Source organism: Pleurodeles waltl, chromosome 6 (genome assembly GCF_031143425.1).
Source record: "Pleurodeles waltl isolate 20211129_DDA chromosome 6, aPleWal1.hap1.20221129, whole genome shotgun sequence".
Classification (NCBI taxonomy): domain Eukaryota; kingdom Metazoa; phylum Chordata; class Amphibia; order Caudata; family Salamandridae; genus Pleurodeles; species Pleurodeles waltl.
In genome coordinates, this window is record NC_090445.1 from 670,564,359 (window position 1) to 670,586,873 (window position 22,515).

General features: G+C 42.9%; 2 protein-coding genes across 8 annotated transcripts in view; one reads left to right on the plus strand and one right to left on the minus strand.

Moving 5' to 3' along the window:
• Positions 1 to 8,877, minus strand: part of LOC138300136 (zinc finger protein 620-like) — an 86,244-nt gene extending 77,367 nt beyond the window's left edge. Inside the window, exons 1-2 of one of the 2 annotated variants that reach the window (XM_069239071.1) lie at positions 8,566 to 8,877; positions 1,161 to 1,287 (exon numbers count right to left, since the gene is read on the minus strand). In XM_069239071.1, the coding sequence (XP_069095172.1) occupies positions 1,161 to 1,287; positions 8,566 to 8,607 (169 nt within the window). In that variant the 5' untranslated portion in view covers positions 8,608 to 8,877. The remainder of the gene's footprint in view (positions 1 to 1,160; positions 1,288 to 8,565) is intronic. The other variant, XM_069239070.1, reaches the window with a different exon arrangement.
• A 46-nt stretch (positions 8,878 to 8,923) lies between these two features.
• Positions 8,924 to 22,515, plus strand: part of LOC138300140 (zinc finger protein interacting with ribonucleoprotein K-like) — an 81,969-nt gene continuing 68,377 nt past the window's right edge. For 5 of the 6 annotated variants that reach the window (XM_069239079.1, XM_069239082.1, XM_069239080.1 and 2 more), the window contains exon 1: positions 8,936 to 9,149. In XM_069239079.1, the coding sequence (XP_069095180.1) occupies positions 9,126 to 9,149 (24 nt within the window). In that variant the 5' untranslated portion in view covers positions 8,936 to 9,125. Of the gene's footprint in view, positions 9,150 to 22,515 lie in introns of all 6 variants that reach the window. The other variant, XM_069239077.1, reaches the window with a different exon arrangement.

Genomic DNA, 22,515 nt, shown 5'->3' on the forward strand with positions numbered 1-22,515 from the left:
AATGACATAGGGCCTCATTACGAGTTTTGGTGGGATGACCGCCAGAGCTGTGGGGGAGGAGACCGCTGCGGAACTGGCGGTATCCCCCAGCACAATTACAATGTTTCCAATGGGCTGACCAGCGGAAACCTCCTTAGGAGGTTTACGGTGGTCAGCCCAGTGGAAGCAGTGTGGTAACATTGGCCTCAGCTCCTTCCTCACACAGAAGGGGCCCCCAACACCCTCAGAATGCGCACTGTCTGCCGCAGCAGAAATTGCGCATTCAGAGGGGGCTGGGCAGGAGAGCACCTGCACTGCCTACAACATGATCGTGGGCAGTGCAGGGGTCCCCCACACTGCCTTTCTACCAGCCTTTTCATGGCAAGGTCCACTCCATGAAAAGGCTGGCGGAAAGGGAACTCAGCGCTGCCGTGGCTGACCACAACTTCAACCGCAGCCACCTTTTGGTATCCATGATTTTGGCAGCAGTCCCCTGGTGGTCGGACCGCCAGAGATTTTTTATATGGCAGTCGGACCATTAGGAGTGCGGCAGTCCGTAAACAGGTTGGAAATGTTAAGTTAGCTTTCAAAAACAACAATGCATTCCTCAACTTCTCCATGTGGCCAGTGAATTGGTCAAATTGTAAAGCTAGCCAGAGAGTAAAGAAATTACCTCATTGTGGTTCAAGTGGAAGACCTACATTTTGTCACCAATACCCTGAACTTGTTGCTGATCCAGTGCTGTAGTCTCTCGTATCACAGCACCACTATGGTTTCTTATCGGTCTAACCTCAGAGATTTAGAATAAACACAGCGTTGGCAAGTATATAGGTGGGCTGACCTAGGGTCTTGCATCACCAGTGTGGTGGGAACATATGGGTCACTCTCCAGTGGAAACTATAAGGAACAGGTGCTGGGCTGACAGATTCAGTAGCTCCATAGTGTACCAATACATTCTGGTATCCAATTATATGCATTACTTCTACTTTCTACCATACAGTTCATATACGTTTTGTACGTCACATCCTCAGTATGCCAAAACAAAAATGCATACAACGTTGGATACTCTTTACCTTACAGATTATTCTGCTCATATTAAAGAAAGTATATTAAAAAAAACATAAGGGATGAAAATCCAAAACAGGAGTCAATCTTGGCAATTATTAAAAATGAAAATTCACCTAGAGAAATCAAGGCTTGGTTGATTTCCTTCATCACATTGTTGTAAAGTTCCTTCTGCCAGTCCTGTAAAAGCTTCCACTCTTCTTCAGAGAAACAAGCAACAACTTCGCAAAATGTAACTGGTGCCTGACAGAGCAAGTTAAAATCATGTTAATAATCTTAATAGCATGAACTATGGATGACAGTGAGGTATGTGAAAAAATACATTTGAAAACAAAACATTTGAATTTACTTTTAGGAACACAAATGTCTTTTACTCAAAATAATTATGGAATAATATCAGAGGCTATGTATTTTGATAGACAGATTTGATCTTATAAGTTCCTACCGTTACTCGATGTAGTGAACAAGATTTAGCAAGACAGACACATAAACAACAGTCAACTGCGAAAAACTGAAACTACAGAAAATATGTACAATAAGGCCAAGTGGAGCAAGCTGATTTACATCCAGCACCTTGACCACTCACATAATTTCCAAATATGGGCAGAGACAAGGGTGTGGCTCTTGCAGAGAGCCATGGGTGTGTTGCACATATGTCTGTGCACTTCCCTCATTCACAAATGATCACACATCGGAGCCTGCACACCTTTTCATTCCCAGTAGGAGCCCTTGCCAGGATTAACACTTCAGAAGAGAAAGAAACAATGTAGAAAAATCTGTTCCTTGCCTGCATTGGCTACCTGGTTCACCACTGCTAAAACAAAGCATGAGCAATGTCAGTGGAAGTAATACAATCTTTTCATTTTCTGCCAGGCCCTCTGTTGCCAATGCAGAGAAATGCACTGCCTCTCTTGAGTAGAGAGTGTGTGGACTCTGCAGATCCATTCTCCTTTCCCTAGTGGCTCATGTAGAACAATGAAATTTAAAGAAGAATTATAAAGACAAGATACTATGGGCCATATTACAACCTTGACAGAGGGATTTCCTCCATCACAAATGTGGCGGCTATCCCGTTCACCGTATTATGATTCCATTATATTCAATGGCGATCGTAATACGGCGGACGGGATATCCGTCACATTTGTGATGGGGGAAACCCCTCCGTCACGGTCGTAACAAAGCAATGTCTCACAAATATAGTTTTCTACAATGTATTTTTTATTTTTTACATATTTAATTCTTTATAGAAAAGTATACTTAGTACAGCAGAAATAAAGACAAACTACCCCACAATTTTAAAATATATATATTTTTTTAAAGGGAACATTTCTTAAATAAAACATGGTACTTCTTAGGTACTACAACTGTACTCCGTAAACTTTTCAAAAAATACATAGAAAAATATAAATATATTTCCAAACCTATTAACCCTTTATTAAAGTGCTAATAAGGGGGGGGGGGAACAATAATAAAACATAATGCGCACTTATATTTAACCCCTTCGCTGCCAGGCCTTTTCCCCCTCCTGTGCCAGGCCTTTTTTTGCCTATTTGGAATAGTTCTCGCTTAGGCCCTCATAACTTTTTGTCCACATAAGCTACCCACGCCAAATTTGCGTCCTTTTTTCCCCCCAACATCCTAGGGATTCTAGAGGTACCCACGCTTTGTGGGTTCACCCAAAGGAGGCCACGAAATTAGCCAAAATACAGTTAAAATTTCATTTTTTAAAACAAAATGAGAAAAAAGGGCTGCAGAAGAAGGATTGTGTTTTTTTCCCTGAACATGGCATCAACAAAGGGTTTGCGGTGCTAAAATCACTGGATTCCCAGCTTTGAGGAACAGGCAGACTTGAATCAGAAAACCCAATTTTTCAACACAATTTTGGCATTTTACTGGGACATACCCGATTTTTATGATTTTTTTGTGCTCTCAGCCTCCTTCCAGTCAGTGACAGAAATGGGTGTGAAACCAAAACTGGATCCCAGAAACCTAAACATTACTGAAAAGTAGACAAAATTCTGAATTCAGCAATGGGTAATTTGTGTAGATCCTACAAGGGTTTCCTGCGGAAAATAACAACTGAAATAAAAAAATATTGAAACTGAAGTGAAAAAAACAGCCATTTTTCTCTAGGTTTTACTCTGTAACTTTTTCCTGCAAGGTCAGATTTTTGAAAGCAATATACTGTTACGTCCGCTGGACTCTTCTGGTTGCGGGGATTTATAGGGCTTGTAGGTTCATCAAAAACCCTAGGCCCCCAGCGCCAATAAATGAGCTGCACCTTGCAGTGAGTTTTCATTCTATACCGGGTATACAGCAATTCATTTGCTGAAATATGAAGAGTCAAAAATAGGTATCAAGAAAACCTTTGTATTTCCAAAATGGGCACAAGATAAGGTGTTGAGGAGCAGTGGTTATTTGCACATCCCTGAATTCTGGGGTGCCCATACTAGCATGTGAATTACAGGGCATTTCTCAAATAGACGTCTTTTTTACACACTGTCTTATATTTGGAAGGAAAAAATTTAGAGAAAGACAAGGGGCAATAACACTTGTTTTGCTATTCTATGTTCCCCCAAGTCTCCCGATAAAAATGGCACCTCACTTGTGTGGGTAGGCCTAGTGCCCACAACAGGAAACGCCCCAAAACACAACGTGGACACATCACATTTTTCCACAGAAAACAGAGGTGTCTTTTGCAAAGTGCCTACCTGGATTTTGGCTGCTAGCTCAGCCGGCACCTAGGGAAACCTACCAAACCTGTGCAGTTTTGAAAACTAGAGACCTAGGGGAATCCAGGACAGGATGACTTGTGGGGCTCTCACCAGGTTCTGTTACCCAGAATCCTTTGTAAACCTCAAAATGTGGCTAAAAAAACACTTTTTCCTCACATTTCGGTGACTGTGAGTTCTGGAATCTGAGAGGAGCCACAAATTTCCTTCCACCCAGCGTTACCCCAAGTCTCACAATACAAATGGTACCTCACTTGTGTGGGTAGGCCTACTGCCCGCAACAATAAATGCCCCAAAACACAAAGTGGACAAATCACATTTTCTCAAAGAAAACAGAGGTGTTTTTTGCAAATTACCTACCTGTGGATTTTGGGCTCTAGCTCAGCCGCCATCTAGGGAAGCCTACCAAACCTGTGCATTTTTGAAAACTAGAGACCTAGGGGAATCCAAGATGGGGTGACTTGTCGAGCTCTCACCAGGTTCTGTTACCCAGAATCCTTTGTAAACCTCAAAATGTGGCTAAAAAAACACTTTTTCCTTACATTTCGGTGACAGAAAGTTCAGGAATCTGAGAGGAGCCACAAATTTCCTTCCACTCAGTGTTCCCCAAGTCTCCCGATAAAAATGGTACCTCACTTGTGTAGGTGGGCCAAGTGTTTGTGACAGGGAAGAGCCAAAAACACGTTGAAATTGAGGGGGAACCAAAGTGGGTCCAAAAGGGCAGTTTGAAAAAAAACATTTTTAGGCTGACAAGTGCGGCAGAAATTTTATCGGTATAGATGAGACAATGCTGGGTGGTAGGAATTTTGTGGATTACTGTAGATTCTGGAAGGTTCCATCACAAAAATGTGGGAAAAATGTATGCTTTCCAGCAAAGTTGCAGGTTTGCAGGGCATGGTGGGTAAGGAAATGGTGCGGGGTGCATGTGAAGCACACCACCCTGGAATCAACTAGATGTTTAGTTTTCAGATGTGTCTAAGTCTTGTGGATTTTTCTACATGGCAGTGTCCCAAAGTTAAAAAAAGTGCAGCCCTCACCATTCCAAGTGGGACGATTCTGAGAGTTACCAAGCTCCCATGGCCCAAATGTAAAACAAAAACCAAAAATAATCAAATGTCCTCTTGCTTGCCATGGGATAAGATGTTTTAGTGTGCAGGGGAAAGCTGAAAGACTGTCAGCCCCTTCAGTTCGGATGGGGACATAACCAGGCCCATACTGGTTGGTAGCCACCACCCCACTATTTTCTTTTATTTTTTTATTCCCTGGCATCTAGTGGACTTCTGTCCCCCGGGGTGTGGATCGGGGATAGTTGCCCAATCTGCCCATTGGTGGGCAGAACAACTTTGGCACCATTTATTTGGGGGTACGGCTATGGCCATATCCCCAATCTCTTATTTTGAAAATAAATCTTCCCTGGTCTCTGGTGGGCTTTCTGCCCCCCTTGGGGGCAGATGGGCCTTCCAAGATAGGCCAGTCTGCCCCCAAGGGGGGCAGTTATGGCCAACAGTAATGTGCCCCCATAGGGAGAGACCCTTGCCCAAGGGGCTGCCCCCTCCAAACAAAACACACACACACCAATCAACAGTGTCTAGAGGTTTCTGCCCCAAAGGGAGCAGACTGGCCTTACAAAAATAGACTGATCTGCCCCCAAGGGGGGCAGAAATGGCCTAAATACAATTTGCCCCCAGGGGAGCGACCCTTGTCTAAGGGGTCGCTCCCCATACATAAAAACATAAAGTAAATAATAATTAAAAAATATATATATATATATATATATCCCTGGTGTCTACTGGGGCAAATCCGCCTAATTATATTAGGGCGATCTGCCTCCGGGGGGGGCAGAAAAGGTATAAAAATATTTTGCTCATCCACCTCACCCTCCCCCCTTGCCAAAGGGGCCGCTCCCCTTATGCTTTAGTATAAAAAAACAATCCCTGTTGTCTTGTGGTTTCTGCCCCCGGGCGGCAGAAATGGCCTAATAATATTTCCCCCCCCCCGTGAGCAACCCTTGCCTAAGGGGTCGCTCCCCAAACATAAAAAAATAAAAGTAAACAAAAAAAATAATATTAGGCCAATCTGCCCCTGGGGGGGACAGAAATGGCCTAGAAATAATTTGCCTCCCTGGGAGTGGCCCTTGCCCAAGGAGCCGCTCCCCTTACTTGAAATAGCCCACACAAAAAAATATTCCCTGGTGTCTAGTGGTTTCTGCACCTTCGCAAGTCCGATCTGCCCCCAGCGGGTGCAGAAATGGCCTAATAATGATCCCCCCCCCCCCCACACACCCCTCCCGGAGCGACCTTTGCCCAAGGGGTCACTCCCCAAACATAAAAAAATAAAAAAAACAATTAAAAAAATGTATCCCTGGTGTCTAGTGGATTTCTGTTCCCCGGGGGCAGATCAGCCTAATAATATGGCCTAGAAATAATTTCCCCCCCCGAGGAGCAGCCCTTGCCCAAGGGGCTGCTCCCCTTACTTCAAATAGCCCACAAAAATATATATTTCCTGGTGTCTAGTGGTTTCTGCCCCCCGGGGGGAAGATCGCAAGGCCGATCTGCCCCCCAGGGGGGACAGAAATGACCTAATAATAATTTGCCCCCCCTGGAGCGACCCTTGCCCAAGGGGTCACTTCCCAAACATACAAAAAAAACAAAAAAAAAGAACATTTTCCCTCGTGTCTAGTGGATTTCTGCCCCCGGGGGGGAGCAGAAACAGCCAAAAAAACAAATTGCCCCCCCCCTGGAGAGCGGCCCTTGCCGAAGGGGCCGATCTCCTTATTTAGTAAATAAAAAAATTAAAACATCCCTGGTGTCTAGTGGTTTCTGCCCCCCTTGGGGGCAGATTGGCCTAATAAAAATAGGCTGATCTGCCCCAAAGGGGGGCAGAAATGGCCTAGAAACAATTTTGCCCCCAGGGGAGCGACCCTTGCCTAAGGGGTCACTCCCCACAAATAAATACATTTAAAAAACAAAAAAAAAACCCTGGTGTCTGGGGGGGCGGAAACAGCCAAAAAACAAATTGCCCCCCTGGAGAGCGGCCCTTGACCAAGGGGCCGCTCTCCTTATGAAATAAACAAAAAACTAAAAATTCCCAGGTGTCTAGTGGCATTTCTGCTGCCCGATCGCATCGCGATCAGGCAGCAGAAATGCTCAGAGAGACATGAAAGGAGAGGAAAGGCCTTTCCTCTCCTTTCATGCCTCTCCGCCCCCTCCACGTAATCAGCTGAGCTTCCAGCACCGGAGGGAAGGCCTCTGATGAGATCAGTGCGCGAATGCGCGCTGACGTCATCAGACGCCATGGTGGAATCACGGGGGGCGGCGGTGGAAGGGGAAGCGATTCCCCTTCCATTCCTGCCTAGGGGAGGGTTGTGCCTGGCCATCGGGGGGAGCGCTAGCGCTCCCCACTGGGGCCCCTAGCAGGACGAGGTGATCTCGTCCAGGGCACCGGGGAACCGGTGCCTTGGACAAGATCACCTCGTCCTAGGCACCCAAGGGGTTAAGGGCTTAGCCCATAACACAGCTACAGTGTAGTTAAAAAAAAAACATGCCTACCTTTTCATTTTATAAAGGCAGCCGTCAGCCAATTATATACTGCCTTGTCATTGGTGTGTGCCACACTATACCACAAAGTTACCACGGTATACTGTGGCACAATATATAACTAATGCAAGTGAAGTGACACAAGGAATAGGTCTGTAATTGCCTTACTATTGGGAACCAAGTGACCCACAGTAGCACTTCACACTCTCTCTCAAGGTAGCAAAGCAGAGTAGTCCAAAGCCTTCTCAGGCAAGGGCTTGTAATCTCAATTTGCTGGCACACGAAAACAACACCCAGTCAGTGTTTTTTCTTTTAAAAAGGAAAATATTATTTTTACACATCTACACACTACAAATACTATGTCTTAAATTATAAATATATACATTCAAGTATATGGCAATACCTTTGGTGACATCCTCATATTACATTACACCACTAGTGGGTCCTGAACCCCATTATCACATTACAACCCCCAATACCAGATGCAACATCACAATATAAAGTGGTGTCATTAGTCACAGTATCACCACCTTAATAAACCAAATCATGTTATACCTTTATACTTTGCAAATGTGCCCTCAATGGCATCAGTGGTAACCATATTTGTATAGAAAACACTCATTATGAGGATAAAAATTGCACTGTTCTAAGCAGCGTCAGGATTGGCTGCAGGGCAGGCTGGGAGCCTGTGCCTGCAACCTGCATTAGTACAACCGCAAGCCGCTCCTGAAAAACAGTTCAACCTAAACATGACTGGAAGGCACTTTCAAAAGCAAAAAAGTCCTTTCAAAACACTGACCCGTTTTTCCTAACTTTAAGGAACTTACTGATTGCTGCAAATGAGGGGTGCCACTGCCATTTGGGTATTGCATAAGACAATGACTCCCCATCATGTACGTTTTCAAAATATTGTAAGTGACCCTATCATTCTTAAACTTTATAACGTAATCGATTGGTAATCGCTTTCTATTTGACAGTTCTATATGTTCTGTACACAATCCCGTTTCTCTGCAAGTAGTTTCAGCACATGGCATGAGAACAAATAAAGGATGCGTGAAATATCACCTGGAAGGAGCTCGTAAATATTGCAGTTAAATATTCCTATTTTATACATCACAGTAACGGAAACGAACGCTTAAACGCTTCAGCGTGCATTGGTTACTCAATGTTCTGTGTACACTGAAGAACACCTGCATACGGTAAGAGTCATCGCGCAAACAATAGTGACATTTGTCACAAGATGTTACACCCACCTGATCAGAACTCTGCTGGGGCGCGTTCTTTCTGTTTTTCATTGTTATTCTGCAGATTGGATTTTATTGACAGAGGTGTACTTAGACGAAGTACTGGGAAATCGAAAAGAAACACTCCACACAGGAGCCTCACTATCGAGAGATGCTTCAGAAGGATGATAGGAAGCAGCCAACATAGAACCGCCCCACCGTCACTAATGAAATTATTAAACAATATAGGAAAAATTAAGCCTGCTAGCAAGTCAGGAAGCAGCGTGTGTCTGTTGAGCCATGATCGAACAATGGACACTATTCCCTCTGCCGCACTCACTCTCAGTGCTGAAACACTACTCACTAAAACATGCGCACGTTGTGACTTAGTGTCTCCTCTTGTGGGCCTGTGCTGTAGGATCCACAATATGGCCTCTTTCTAGTTTAGGATTTGAGCAGTGACTTGTGCTACAGGGGCTCTGGAGTCAAATATTTACCGCGGTTTTGTCACAGCGCAGTCATTGATCGTTGACCTGGAAGATATAATCATAACCTCACTAATCGTTGATCTAATTTGACCTAGGTGCGAAATGTCTCTGCTGCTCTCAAATAAGGTAAGTAAAGTTACAGCTACATTCCCCCCGGCCCCTTGGTATCTGTGTAGGGTATGGGCTGGGCCAGTGGTACATGGCTGAGTTTTTCGTCGCATGTTTGCCTCCCAATCCACCCACCGGAGCATCTGTGTCGGGTTGGTAATGCATCCTATTACGGGGTTTTATGTAATAATGTGCGGGAATCAATGCAGTGCTGCTGGAACAATTCTCAGAATTGGGGTGCTGCTATTTTTTTTTGGAGGTTTTTATATAGCGCGAACTCGACCCGAAGGTATTGGAGTTCTTTACATGAGCACCATTTACGTTACACAAGGACTCATTAATTTTTTAGAGGAATGAGGACATTAAGGGCAGAATGTAAGAAAAGTGGTGTTGAATCCAATGCAGTGCCACTTTTTCTGTGCCTCCTCCCTGCCTGCACCCTCCTAACGCCACCATGTGTGCACCGTATTTAATATACAGTGCACCATGGCGGTAGTTAGAACTATAGCGTAAAAGTGGCGCTTTGCTACACTAGCCTAACATTTTTTGATGCTAGTGTATCAAAGTGCAAGGAGGCCCATTGATTCAAATAGGTATGCCATTTTAACGCCTGCTTTATGCAGGTGTTTAAAATGACAGGAAAAATGGCGCAGTGCAATAATTTAAATTTCACTGCACCATTTTTTCGGGCCTCCTAACCTGGGATCGTTCCCCTGGCATACATTATGCCTGGTGCAGGCATAATGTGGCGCGAGGGGTTACTTGCAGTGCATGAATTGTGCCACTTTGTATATATGGTGTGGGGAAAAGGCCACCGTAGCGATGCCTTAACATTAAAAAAAAATGATACTAAGGTGTCGCTAAGAGTGGCGCAAGGTGCTCTTAAATCCGCCACTAGGTTTTTGGCCCATAATCCAGGATGCTGAGCTAATGGTGAGATTCGAACCTGGTTGCCCATCTCCAGTGTCAGCAGCTCTGGCTGTTACAACACATCCTCTCCCGCATTAATGTTACATCACTGAAGTAATAGAAATTGTGAAAACCTCACACGCTACACAAAGAACAAGAGCAAATGTATTCAGCAGCAATGTGGTAATGATATATGTACCTGGGGGTGCGTTTTGGAGAAAGCGGTGGCAAAAACATTACTAAAATATGTTGTGGTAGCGCACTTTCATTTACAAACAGCACATTTTCCATTGAAATGACCACTACATTTGCACATACAGTGTTACTGATAAAAACTATATAGCGCACAAACAATAATGGGAAGAAATTAAGATTTTATCTTGGCACACTTACTGTGCATTCAAAGACAGAGGGCAAACGTCAGGCTATGTATTCTGACAAACTGCAGCTTATTATTTTAAAAAAGATGTTGGTGTTTACATTTCTTTTTCTGTCTGCCAAGTTAGAGGACTTTGTAAAGTGAACTAAGGGACAGTGTTGCTGGGTACAGTAAGAATGAAAGACTAGGCTTAAGGATGTATTTATTCCCTAACACAACAAAACTAACATTTAAATAAATGTAAGTGAACTTTTCACATGTTTTGAAATATACCTGCAGTTAGGAAAGCACAAACGAAGCACTATAATTCCCAATTGGGTTGAAAATGAAGATTTTAATTGGATCAAAACAAATCAATACACTTGGTAATGTGTAAATGAAATATTCACTGAAACCAGATTTAAAGGCATCTTTATCACTCAGTAATCTTCTGGACTCCAGCAGTGTTATTTTGAGGCTACTGCGGCACCCACTGGCCTCTACCTTCAGCACCTGTGAATCATTGTTTCCACATTAATTTGCATGTTTTTGCTTGGACTTAAATGTGTGGCTTGATATGTGCACTTTCAAACAAAAGCATTTTGATGCACTTTTTCATGCATGCAAAAGGACACTGTTTAGACTTGATATTCATGCATAATCTGTTGCGCGGTCAGACCATTGTATTACAACTTTACTATCGACCCCTCTAACAAAGTGCTCCACAAGCTGAACAAAGTTGTGAGTGCAATAGTCGCATTAAACTAAAAACAATACTATGATATAAGATGAAACTCGGACTGAAAGCAGCCCATGACACTGGTTGCAAGGTACAACCAGCTGATATTTTAGGCTAATTTCATGATAATTTAGCATAGTTTGAAATGAGTAGGCCTCTTAAATCCAAAACAGCTAAAACCTCTTCTCCTTCTTCATTTCTGCTAGTCTCGTGGAGAACGTAAACACCACTGACCTAGAGAAAATGTAATCTGGCTGGCTATTGTGTTTTACTGGGTGGGGATAGGAATATAGCCTGGATCTCCTGTTTATTAATTGTACACATGATGGAGGATGGAGAGTGCCTGCCAGACAGGAATGTGGATTGCCGGAATATCCCCGAGGTCCTTTGAAGTGGACCAGGCTCCGATAGGAAGGAGATGGACAAATGCAGATTTAATTGCAAGGTCATTACCTACCCTGCCTGCTTCGTTCTTCTTCAGAGGAGTTACTGCAGATAGTTTTGTATAGTAGCTGAGTGGGAAGGCCTCTACCTCTTTGGAGCTTGAGCTCGAGAGCCCGGATCTTTGAATGCTGGTCTGCGTCTCTCAGAGGAGATCTTGAAGTGTGGAGTAAATGGCCTACCTGCCTGGTCACCAAGGAGCTGAGCAACAAACCTAGGTCCCAAGCCTGATGGCAGTGCTGCATCTGCTTTGAGGAAAGATGCCAACTCCCTGTATGAGGGGTATTGAAGTGTGCCTTTGCAAGAGGAAGCCCTATAGAAAAGGAGGCAGAGTGATGGAGGAAGGAAAATGATCGGAGATGAACCAAGCCTGGAGGTCAGTAAACCTCTGGAAAGTGGTACTGATAGCTGAAGCTTGCCAAGGACGATGCAGGTGCCCAAGAGAAATGTAGGTGCCCATGAGTAGTAGGGCATCTGATTCAAGCCGTTCACTGGGAGCATGATATTATGAATATCGAGTTATAAATATAGCTTGATCATAATATTGTGGTAGAAATACTATAACTGCAAAAGGATCATGGGGCAAAATATCAAAGGTAAATATATCATTTTTGTCTTTTGTCAATAGTACGTATGCTAAAAATATAGCATTATAAAATAGTGTGTAATTAATTGTGGTTTTCGTTAATATTTTAATTTGTATGTTTATTTTAATATTTGGTGGAATAAACATTTTTTTCTGGGTTGTGCAATTTGAATAGAGAGTGTTTTTTAAATTATTGCACTACTCTGATTTTTTTAGTTTTCAAGTGTTTTATTTGTGTGTACTTTTTTGGGGTTCATATACGTTTGGCTGTTTGAGAAATACTTTTATTGTTTTATGGTTATGGGAATGTTTGGGTAGGATTATATTGGTAGGTTCATGTTATCATTTTGAGTGAATTCAAGTTTAATTTATTTACTTTATTTTTTACAAATAAAATGTCGTTTTTTTTTATTGAAAAATCTGCATTTTTGAAACTGTGTGTTAATTATTTTTTATGTTGGGGTTGTATTTTGGGTTTCTGATTTTATTTGAAAGAATCATTATCTGAACCTCAACATTCTTGCTGTATTTTAAATGTGTTTGCCTTGTGAACTAGGATACTATATTTGTACTCCTCCCAAAGTTTTGTATTGTTCCCAATCCTGGAGGGACTAGAGGTAGAATGGTATATTGCCCCCACCCCATGTATATACTTTTGCCAATGCACGTGAGACTGGATCTGGATTATTGTTAGCCATTCAATGTTTGCACTTTCTCTAATGTTTGTGGGACTGTACTTATAATAGTATATTCCACCCTTCCTGATATTAGACACTTTCTCCAATACTTGTGGGTGCATATATATATATATATATATATATATATATATATATATATATACATATATATATAAGCTTATAGTTATGACCTAGTTTCCATAGGAAAAGCGTTTTTTTGTTCTGCTAATAACTTTGGCGCCATTTGACGAATCTTAACAAAACAAGTGTACCAGTCATTCCAGCTACTTTCTGGAAAGTTTTGGGGTGATTTGTGGAGCGGGGGCCAATGCAATTTCCTATAGGGATTTTAAAAACGACTACAGCCCAAACCACTGAACTGAATTACACCAAATTTGTCAGAAAGCTAGATCTTGGTCCAGAACGATCTCTTTTTGTAACTTGGTGTAAATCTGTTGAGTAGTTTTGGAGTTATTAAAGAAAAAAGATGTGTGTGTACATCTAGAGACATTGCTATGTATATCTAGAGACCCGGATCCACCACGCCAACAGCGATGCCATGATTGTCTGGCCGCATCCTGACAGGAATTTTGTAGCCATCATTTTGTCAATCGGGTTTCGGTTCCTGGCAGGAAAACTTAAAATTAAAACTGATAGAAGGGGTCTAGTAGAGGTATCCTGACCCCATGGGACTGATGGAGGGGCCTGTGAATGATCCCTCCTGGGAGAGAAATTGCCCCAAAAACATTTATGGGGATCCCAAGGATCTACGGATCCACTGCAGTGCTCGACGTGCCACCCCCACATATAAATCTGCAGTGGATCCGTGGATCGAGAGCCCAATTAAAAACAAAAACAACACTCACACACCTGCAAAATCACCAACACACCCACTGACAGACCAACTCAGGCATTCAGACACCCACTCACACACTCGTTCATTCACTCACTCACACACTCACGCACCCACTCACAGGCCCACAAAACCACTACCAGACCCACACAGCCACTTACACGTCCACTCACACACTCACACCCACTCACAGACCCATAAAACCACTATCACTCTCACTCACAGGCCCACACATCCACTCACGCACCCTCTGACACACCCATTCACAGACCCTGAAAAACATAACCACACCCATTCCCAGACCCTCACAGCTACTTACACACGCACACAGTCACTTACAAACACACAGACTCACACACCCACTCACAAAACCACTACCACACTCACTTACACATCCACTCACACACCCACTGTCACAACCATTCACAGGCCCAGAAAACCATCCCCACACCCATTCTCAGACCCACACAGCTGCTCACACACCCATACAACCACTCACAAACTCACTCATACACCCATACAGTCACTGATACACCCACTCAGAGACCCAGAGAAACACTCACTCACACACCCACACACCCACTCACACAACTACTCACACACCCATACACCTAAATTGGATCCGCAGTTCCGTTGCGGGTCCTCCCACAATATAACAGGCATACCCCTTATTTGGCCAGGGATCCATGGCGGATCAGTGGATCTGAGTGGGAAATAAAAAAAATGGATTTGAAAACAAAAAGAACCAGTGTTTGGGGAAAAGGGTTGGCTCTGAAAAGAGCCCTTGTGTTTATGATGTGTAGATGATAATTACACATACAAAAGGTTGCAGTATTTTTAAGTTGTTTACGAACACTCTGTTTCCACTGTCTATGAAATAGACTCCGGGCCTCATTATCACCGCCAGGGTCGTGATCAGGGTGGCGGTCCAACTGCGACATTATGACCATGGCAAAAGCGCCACGGTCAGACCACCGGCACTGCCAGGTTGCCGCCAGTCAACAGCCTGGCGGTCTCGGCGGTTGTAATCTGCCAGGGCAGCGCTGCTTGCTTTGCTAACCTGGGGACTATGAGTCCCTTTTCCACCAGCCTTTTCATGGCAGTAGCACCGCCATGCAAAGGCTGGCAGAACGGTGGTATGGGGGCCGCCCATGGACAGCCCTGTCGCGCTTTCCACGCCTGAATTTGCACCCTTCGCACCACCACGAGCCAGAGTCAATGTTAAGGCCCTGTTCACGGCAGGGCCGGCGGGCGGAAAGGCTGTTTCCACCCACCGGCTCTGCATTGATCTCCTAATAGGGCCAGTGGTGTTTTGGCTGCACAGGCGGCCTGATTGCGGTATGAGTTTGGCAGGCGGGGGAGTAATAGGGCCTCAGTCTTTTCAATATATTCCATCCATATAGAAGCGTAAGTTGTGATGGTATATGGAGCCCATGTTGTGGTCTTGGAAAATTGCAGGAACAGTCGACATGTTTCCTAGATTTCTCTAGCTGTGGACAGCATTCGGTTGGCCACTTCTGTCTGTGGCAAATGTTAGAGAACATCAAGGCAGTATGTGAGAAAAGTGACATTAATTTACCAAAGGTATCCTTTATTTGGATTTCTAGTCCTACCCCAGTAATTTTGCCTAGGTCATTGCAACCACTGTGCAAAATCACAATGTCTGGATGTTGGCAATCCTCAATGCTTTCAAACAGAGGCAACAGTTGATACCCCATTAACCCCCTCTGGCCAACCTAAGTAGTGTCTACATTAGGTAAACCTAGAGGCCTAGCAATGCCACTCTTTCTATCACTCTCTCTGGCCCAAAACAAAAAACCTTAGCCAACATTCCAGACTCTGACTGTTTTGGAGACAAGCAAGAGTAGTACACAGGAAAAGTCTGCAGAAGAATGAAGCAGTTTTGAAGATGAAGGGCAGTTAAAATGGAGGACAGCAAGTAACATATTAAAGAACATTTTTGATTGGATAGTTAATGTGAGGATAGTATGCTGTTGAGAGAAAGTCTTGTGAATTTTTTTACCTACTGGTAGGCAGAAACTATTGGAAACATGGATACTATGGAAATGGAGATAAAGAGTGTGGCTGAGGGGAACAAAGGAGACTGCAGTGTGAAACTGAAAAACAGACTGGTGTACAAAAATTGCACAGTAGGGAGTATATGTCTTATAACTGACAATATTTTGCAAAGTAAAATATAAATGAAAGGTATTGACAGCAGATTGTTGAATACTTTTAAGGGCTTCCGTGTGGATCTATGGATTCACCGTGGACCACACTGGGCTGAGCCCCACGGTGGATGCCATGTTTCTGACTTGAGATTTGCAAGGGAAAACTGATATTAATAGATATTAACATAGAAGTTGTCCCACAGCAAAGAGATTTTACAAGTATGTAAATTGCGTTGTACTATAAAAAAGTATATTTAAAAAAACTGTATGTGTATAAGTTGAAAGAAGATGTGTAGCTTCTAGACAGGACAGTAAAAAGCAAAATAGAAAGGAGGTTAGATGAAAATATTAAGTAAAAAATAGTAAGCAGCAAAGGAGGAGGAGGAATAGTCATACTGAAAATATAGTTGTTTTATTAAGCTAGTCTGAATGAATGTTTTTTAAATAAGATGTGGGCGCTTGTTTATAGTATGTAATTTAATAGTATGCAATTTGTACCAACTCACATAGCCAGACAAGTGCTTACACACCCAGTTACACTCACTAGTCATATAGACAGTTACTGACACACTCAGCCACATACCTATAACACCATTCACACAACAATTTACTCACCTATACATCCTCTTACAGTCATTCATACACCCATGCAAGAACTGACATAAACACTTACACACCTATATAGCCATTCATGTACCCAGCACTCAGTCAGTTACACATGCAGTTTCACACCCAGTCACTCACCCAAACAGCTACCCTCTTTGCTATTTGCAAAACCATACAGCCACTCGCATACCCAGTCAGACAGTGACAGAGGCACTTACAGATCCACTCCTACAACCACACAGCACTTATGTATCCACCACTAACAGAGCCCCTTGCACACACCGTTATACACTCAAATACCCACTAACACAGCCAATTACCAGTCCATACAGCCACTTACATACCTTTTGGGACACCCATACAGTCACTAACGCGCCCAGTCACCCACCAACACAGCTACGTACAGATCTAGTGACACACCCATAGAGACACAGATACAGTCACTCACATATCCACTCAATCATTGACACACCCAGTCACCCACCCGTACACATACACTTAAACAGCCTGTTACACACTGATGTAACCTGGTATGTAGCTGCTCACCTGCTTATAGTATGCAATGCTATAGTATATATAAGATAAATGTATACTATATTTGCTTTTCAGATATCTACCTGTTTATAGAAGAATGGAAGATGGAATGGTGAGATTAAGAATTACACTTGTTGACAGCATCCATAAACTGGACAACAGATGACTGTGCAACTGGCATTTGGCATGTGCTACATTGAGTGACCATGTCTTCCACTTTTGGTGAAAGAGCAGGATGGTAACCATCTGGTCAAGAGCTAAAGGCCCCACACATATCCAGCTTCTGCTGCTGATGCACCACCTTCCTTTTCGCTTCTCATGTTGTGACATGTCGTTCTATATATGGTTTTTCAGTATTTACATATAGAAGATGTACCATGTGCATACTTCTTCATCACACCTCTTGACAATTTTTGCTGTGTGTATTGCATTGGACACAATTTAGGAAGAATCTATTTTCTTCCCCTGAAGGGATGTAAAAATATTTACAAACATTGAAGGAATTATTTGGAGGTGGTAAGTCTACTTCTCCCTTTTCTTCCTCTTCTTTTCTGTCTTCAGCAGAAGACATCTTAACTTTGAAACTCTCTTCTAATGAAGGCCAGAAAAATGATGGAGCTGTGGTTTTGGGTCTGTCTCCAGAGAAATGTGAAACCCAAATAACTGATTTAGGGTATGTGAAAGTGAAATTTGTTATTGTTTAATTAAATAAAACCATAACAATACTACTCCTGTACATACAAATATTAATATCCATAGAGCACATAATTCTGATATGTTATGTCAAGGAAACAGTCAGCACAAATTCTTACCTATGATAGTTAATTCTGTCAGGTGTGCTAAAAGCAATGCAAAAGCCACTAAAATTGATAATGTCATCACTTCACATTGATTGTTAAATGCTGATTTAGGGTATGGTTTAAAATGTGGATGGGTGGAGACTTGGGGCCTCATTATGATGGGCTTTTCCGTCCGCCGAAGTTCCGCTGGGTAGGTTGCTTCCAGTGTGGCAGCCTCCCTGCCAGGGCCATTATGAGTTTGCTACTGGGTCAGCAGGTGAAAACTGAGTTTCCGCCCGCTTGCCCAGCGGGAAACAACCTACAGCATTGTCTCCGGCTCGTAATAGAGCCGGCGGAAATGCTGTAGTGTGTAGGGTGCACAAGCACCCGTTGCAATGTTTGTGACGGTTCATGGGCAGAGCAGGGGTTACCCTGCACCCCGTCTCTGCCAGCCTTTTCATGGCAGTGTTACCGCCATAAAAATTGCTGGTGGAAAAAAAGTTGGTTGTAATCCCCAGGGCAGCACTGCCCTGGCAGATTAGGACTACCACGACTGCCAGACTGCCGGGACGACTAATCCTGGCCGTGCTGGCGGTCTGACCACACCACGGTCATAACGTGGCACTCGGACTGCCACATTGGCGGCGGTCCGACTTCTTCTACAACTCTGGTGGTCAGTAGACTGCCGGACTCGTAATGATACCCTTAGTGTACTCAATGAGAATTTGATGTTTTGGTGTGTTCCTGGAATTGCAGCAGATTCATGGTGACATCACAGTGGATCTGTTGATCCATAAAATGAAATACAAAAAGAGAGAAAGACTTGCTGTAATGCATTCATAGAAAGCTTATATGTTACCTTACGTTGATTTGTTGATTGTTACTTTTAAAGTGTATAATATGAATAAGTATGTTAATAAAATGTGTGTGTGTGTGTATATATATATATATATATATATATATATATGTGTGTGTGTGTATGTATATATATATATATATATGTGTATATGTGTGTATATATATATATATATATATATATATATATATATATATATATATATATATACATATACATATACATATACATATATGCCAGCCCTTTCCTTCAATTCAACAAAGGGGCAGAAGGGGCAGACGCTTACTGCAATCTGCAAACATGTAGTTTATTTCAGTTCATGCTACCAAAAACGATCTGCCACATTTCGACTGCCCAGGCGCCGTGCTTACAGACAGTGAGGCTCCATTTTGTGCTCGTATTTACAGAGCGTTTTTTGTGACCTCATCATGGTCATTGTAAACTGACTTACACCTCGATGCATTGGACATTTCATATTATTGAAACTCGCAAATGAAATTCACAATTTCATGAACACATGTGTAAATGCAAATACAATATCATGTTGTAATGCCTTATTAAACAGGACCAAAAAGAGTTTGCCTCATCATTTAGCCCAAGTGGGCACCATACATTTTGGTAACGCATTAAGAAAGAACAAGGAAAACAATTAACCTCACAATCCAGCCCAAGTGGGCTGATAAGACTACCACATACTGCAGAAAGACAATACAAAATTAATTCCAATAAGTGGGAAAAATTAAAGAAAATACATTTATTTCAATTATAAATTTGTCCATCACAGATAGCCACCAGGGGCAATATAATGATGATCTACGTTCCAATTTTCATCAATAATATTACAAATGAGAAGACACTTGCTAAAGACATAGAGCCTAAGTAGGCTATGATTCATGAGCATACGACATAATCAACTTGTGTTAAAAATAACCAAAATCGTAATTTAGGACAATTCAGTGTATGCCAATATTATGTTATATATAATCATATTGATTATCCCATCAGAAATGGCCATTGTGTCATATCACATCAAATATTAAAAACACTCGTGCTATATTAAAAACATGTTGATAATTACTCATGTTTTATGAGAGCCATTACATTACAAATGTGTTTCCATGTTCTGACCACCCGGACCTTTAGTATTCTATAATACTGTATATCTAGATTCAAGCCACCTCAGGGCTTTCTTCCTGTCTCCCCCTCTCATATTAGCTGGAAAGGCATCAATTACAAAGTTAGCGAGACCACTGACATCATTTTTGTGTTGCTCTTCAAGGTGTCTAGCTACAAAGTTGCTGTCATTGTTCTTAGTGGCTTGTCAGTGCTGTAAGATTCTCTTGTGTGTGGGGAGCATAGTACTACCTACATACATTAATAAGCAAGGGCATTGTAAAATGTACCCAACATGGTTTGTTTTGTAATTGCCTTGTATGCATTTATTCATTTTGGTAAAAGATGATTTAAACTCCTTCGCATTTACACCATGTTGGCAGGCTTTACATCTGCCACATTTCCTAAAGCTTGGAATGTGGCCTAACCAAGTGGTCTTACTAGGTGTATTGACCATAGGGCTACTTCTGACAAGCTCTTCCCTCATTGCGTTGACATTCCTAAAGGTCATACTTGGTCTGCGGGGTGCTGATTTACCCAGCACTGGGTAATTTACTATGAGATGCCTATGTTTTTGTAATATGGATCTCACCGTCCCCTCCTGTTTATAAAAAAATTGTTATTAACCTGAAATGTGGATCTATTCTTTCCTGTTACATATATGTACATGTGTATATATATATTTATATATATATATATATATATATATACACACACACACACACCATTCCTCTGTACAACACTCCACTCTACCCCTCTGTACTCTATGCTACTCCACTATATGCCACTCCACTCTATTTGACAACACTGTATGCCAGAAAACTCTAGGTTATTCCACTCTAGACCACTCCACTGTACATTACTCCACTGTATTCAAATCAGGTATACACCACTACACTGTATGCTATTCCACTTTATGCCACTACACTGTAGCTCACTCCACTGTATGCTAATCCACACACCACTACACTCTATGCCACTCCAGTCTGTGCTACTCCACTCTACACCACTCCACTCTATGCTATTCCGCTGTATACCAGTTCATTCTGCAAGGCTCCACTGTAAGCCACTGTACGCTATTTCACTGTATGCTGCTGTTCTGTACAACCCTACGTCACAACACTATTACACTGTACTCATCACCACTGTATGACACTCCACTGTATGCTATCCCACTCTATGCCACTCCACTCTAAGGGCCAGATGTAGGAAACACTTTGCGACTCGCAAACGGCAAAATTTGCCGTTTGCGACTCGCAAATGCGTGTTTCCTATGCAGAAATGCATTTTGCGAGTCGGGACCGACTCGCAAAATGCATTTCCGAATCGCAAATAGGAAGGGGTGTTCCCTTCCTATTTGCGATTCGCAGTGGTATGCAATACCATTTGGGTGTCGCAGTTACCATCCACTTCAAGTAGATGGTTACCCACTCGCAAATTGGAAGGGGTCCCCATGGGACCCCTTCCCCTTTGTGAATGGACCACAAATTATTTTTTCAGGGCAGGTAGTGGTCCAAGAGACCACTACCTGCCCTGAAAAAATACCGAAACTAAAGGTTTCGGATTTTTAAGTGCAGCTTAAAGGAAAACGGGCTACACTTTAAAAAAAAAAACTGCTTTATTTATAAGCAGTCACGAACATGGAGGTCTGCTGACTACAGCAGGCCTCCATGTTTGCGAGTGCCCATAGTCGCTATTGCGACCCACCTCATTAATATTAATGCGGTGGGTCTTTGCGACCCCATACCGACTCGCAGACGGTGTCTGAGACACCGTTCTGCATACCAATTTGCGAGTCGCAAATTGCGAGTCGGAAGGACTCGCAATTTGCAACTCGCAAATTGGATTTTTGCTACAGCTGGCCCTAAGCTACTCCACTGAACGCCACTGAACTATAAGCTATTCCTTTGTATGGCACGGCACTCAACTATAACCCTTTCCATTCTGACACTCCTCTCTACACAATCACACTGTACGCAACTCCACTCTCGCCCCTCCACTCTATGCTATTCCACTCTATGCTATTCCACTCTGCGCCACTCCACTCTGCGTCATCCCACTCTACACCACTCAACTGTACGCTTTTCCACTCCTCTCTGTTCCACTCCCCTCTTCGCCATTCCACTATATGCTGTTTCACTCTGCGCTGCTCCATTCTATGATATTGTACTGTATGCCACTATAACATACATCACTCCACAGCAAGCTGCTCCACTGAACGCCACTGCACTGTACGGTACTCCACTGTATGCTTTAACAGTGTACCTTACTCCATTCTATGTCACTCCATTCTATGCCACTTCACTCTTCGCTAGCCCATTGTACACTATTATGCTGTACGCCACTCTACTCAACTTCACTCTATACAACTCTACTGTATTCCATTCTGTGCCTCTGCACTGTACGCCACTCCACTGTATACCTCTCAAGAGGACACTAGTCCACTGTATACAACTACACCCTGCACCACTGAACTCTATGCTGTTCAACTCCATGCCATTCACTCTACCCCATCACAGTGTGCGCCACTCCATTGTATGCTATTCCACTGTACAGTACTCCACTGCACCCCACTCCACTGCACGTCACTCCACTGTATGCCAATGCACTCTACGCTATGTCATTCAGGTGTATGCCACTACAGTACACTATTTCACTGGATGCTACTACACTGTACGCTAGTCCTATATATGCCACTGAAGTCTTTGCCACTCCACTATCCATTATTCCACTCTACACTACTATACTATTCTACTGTAGGC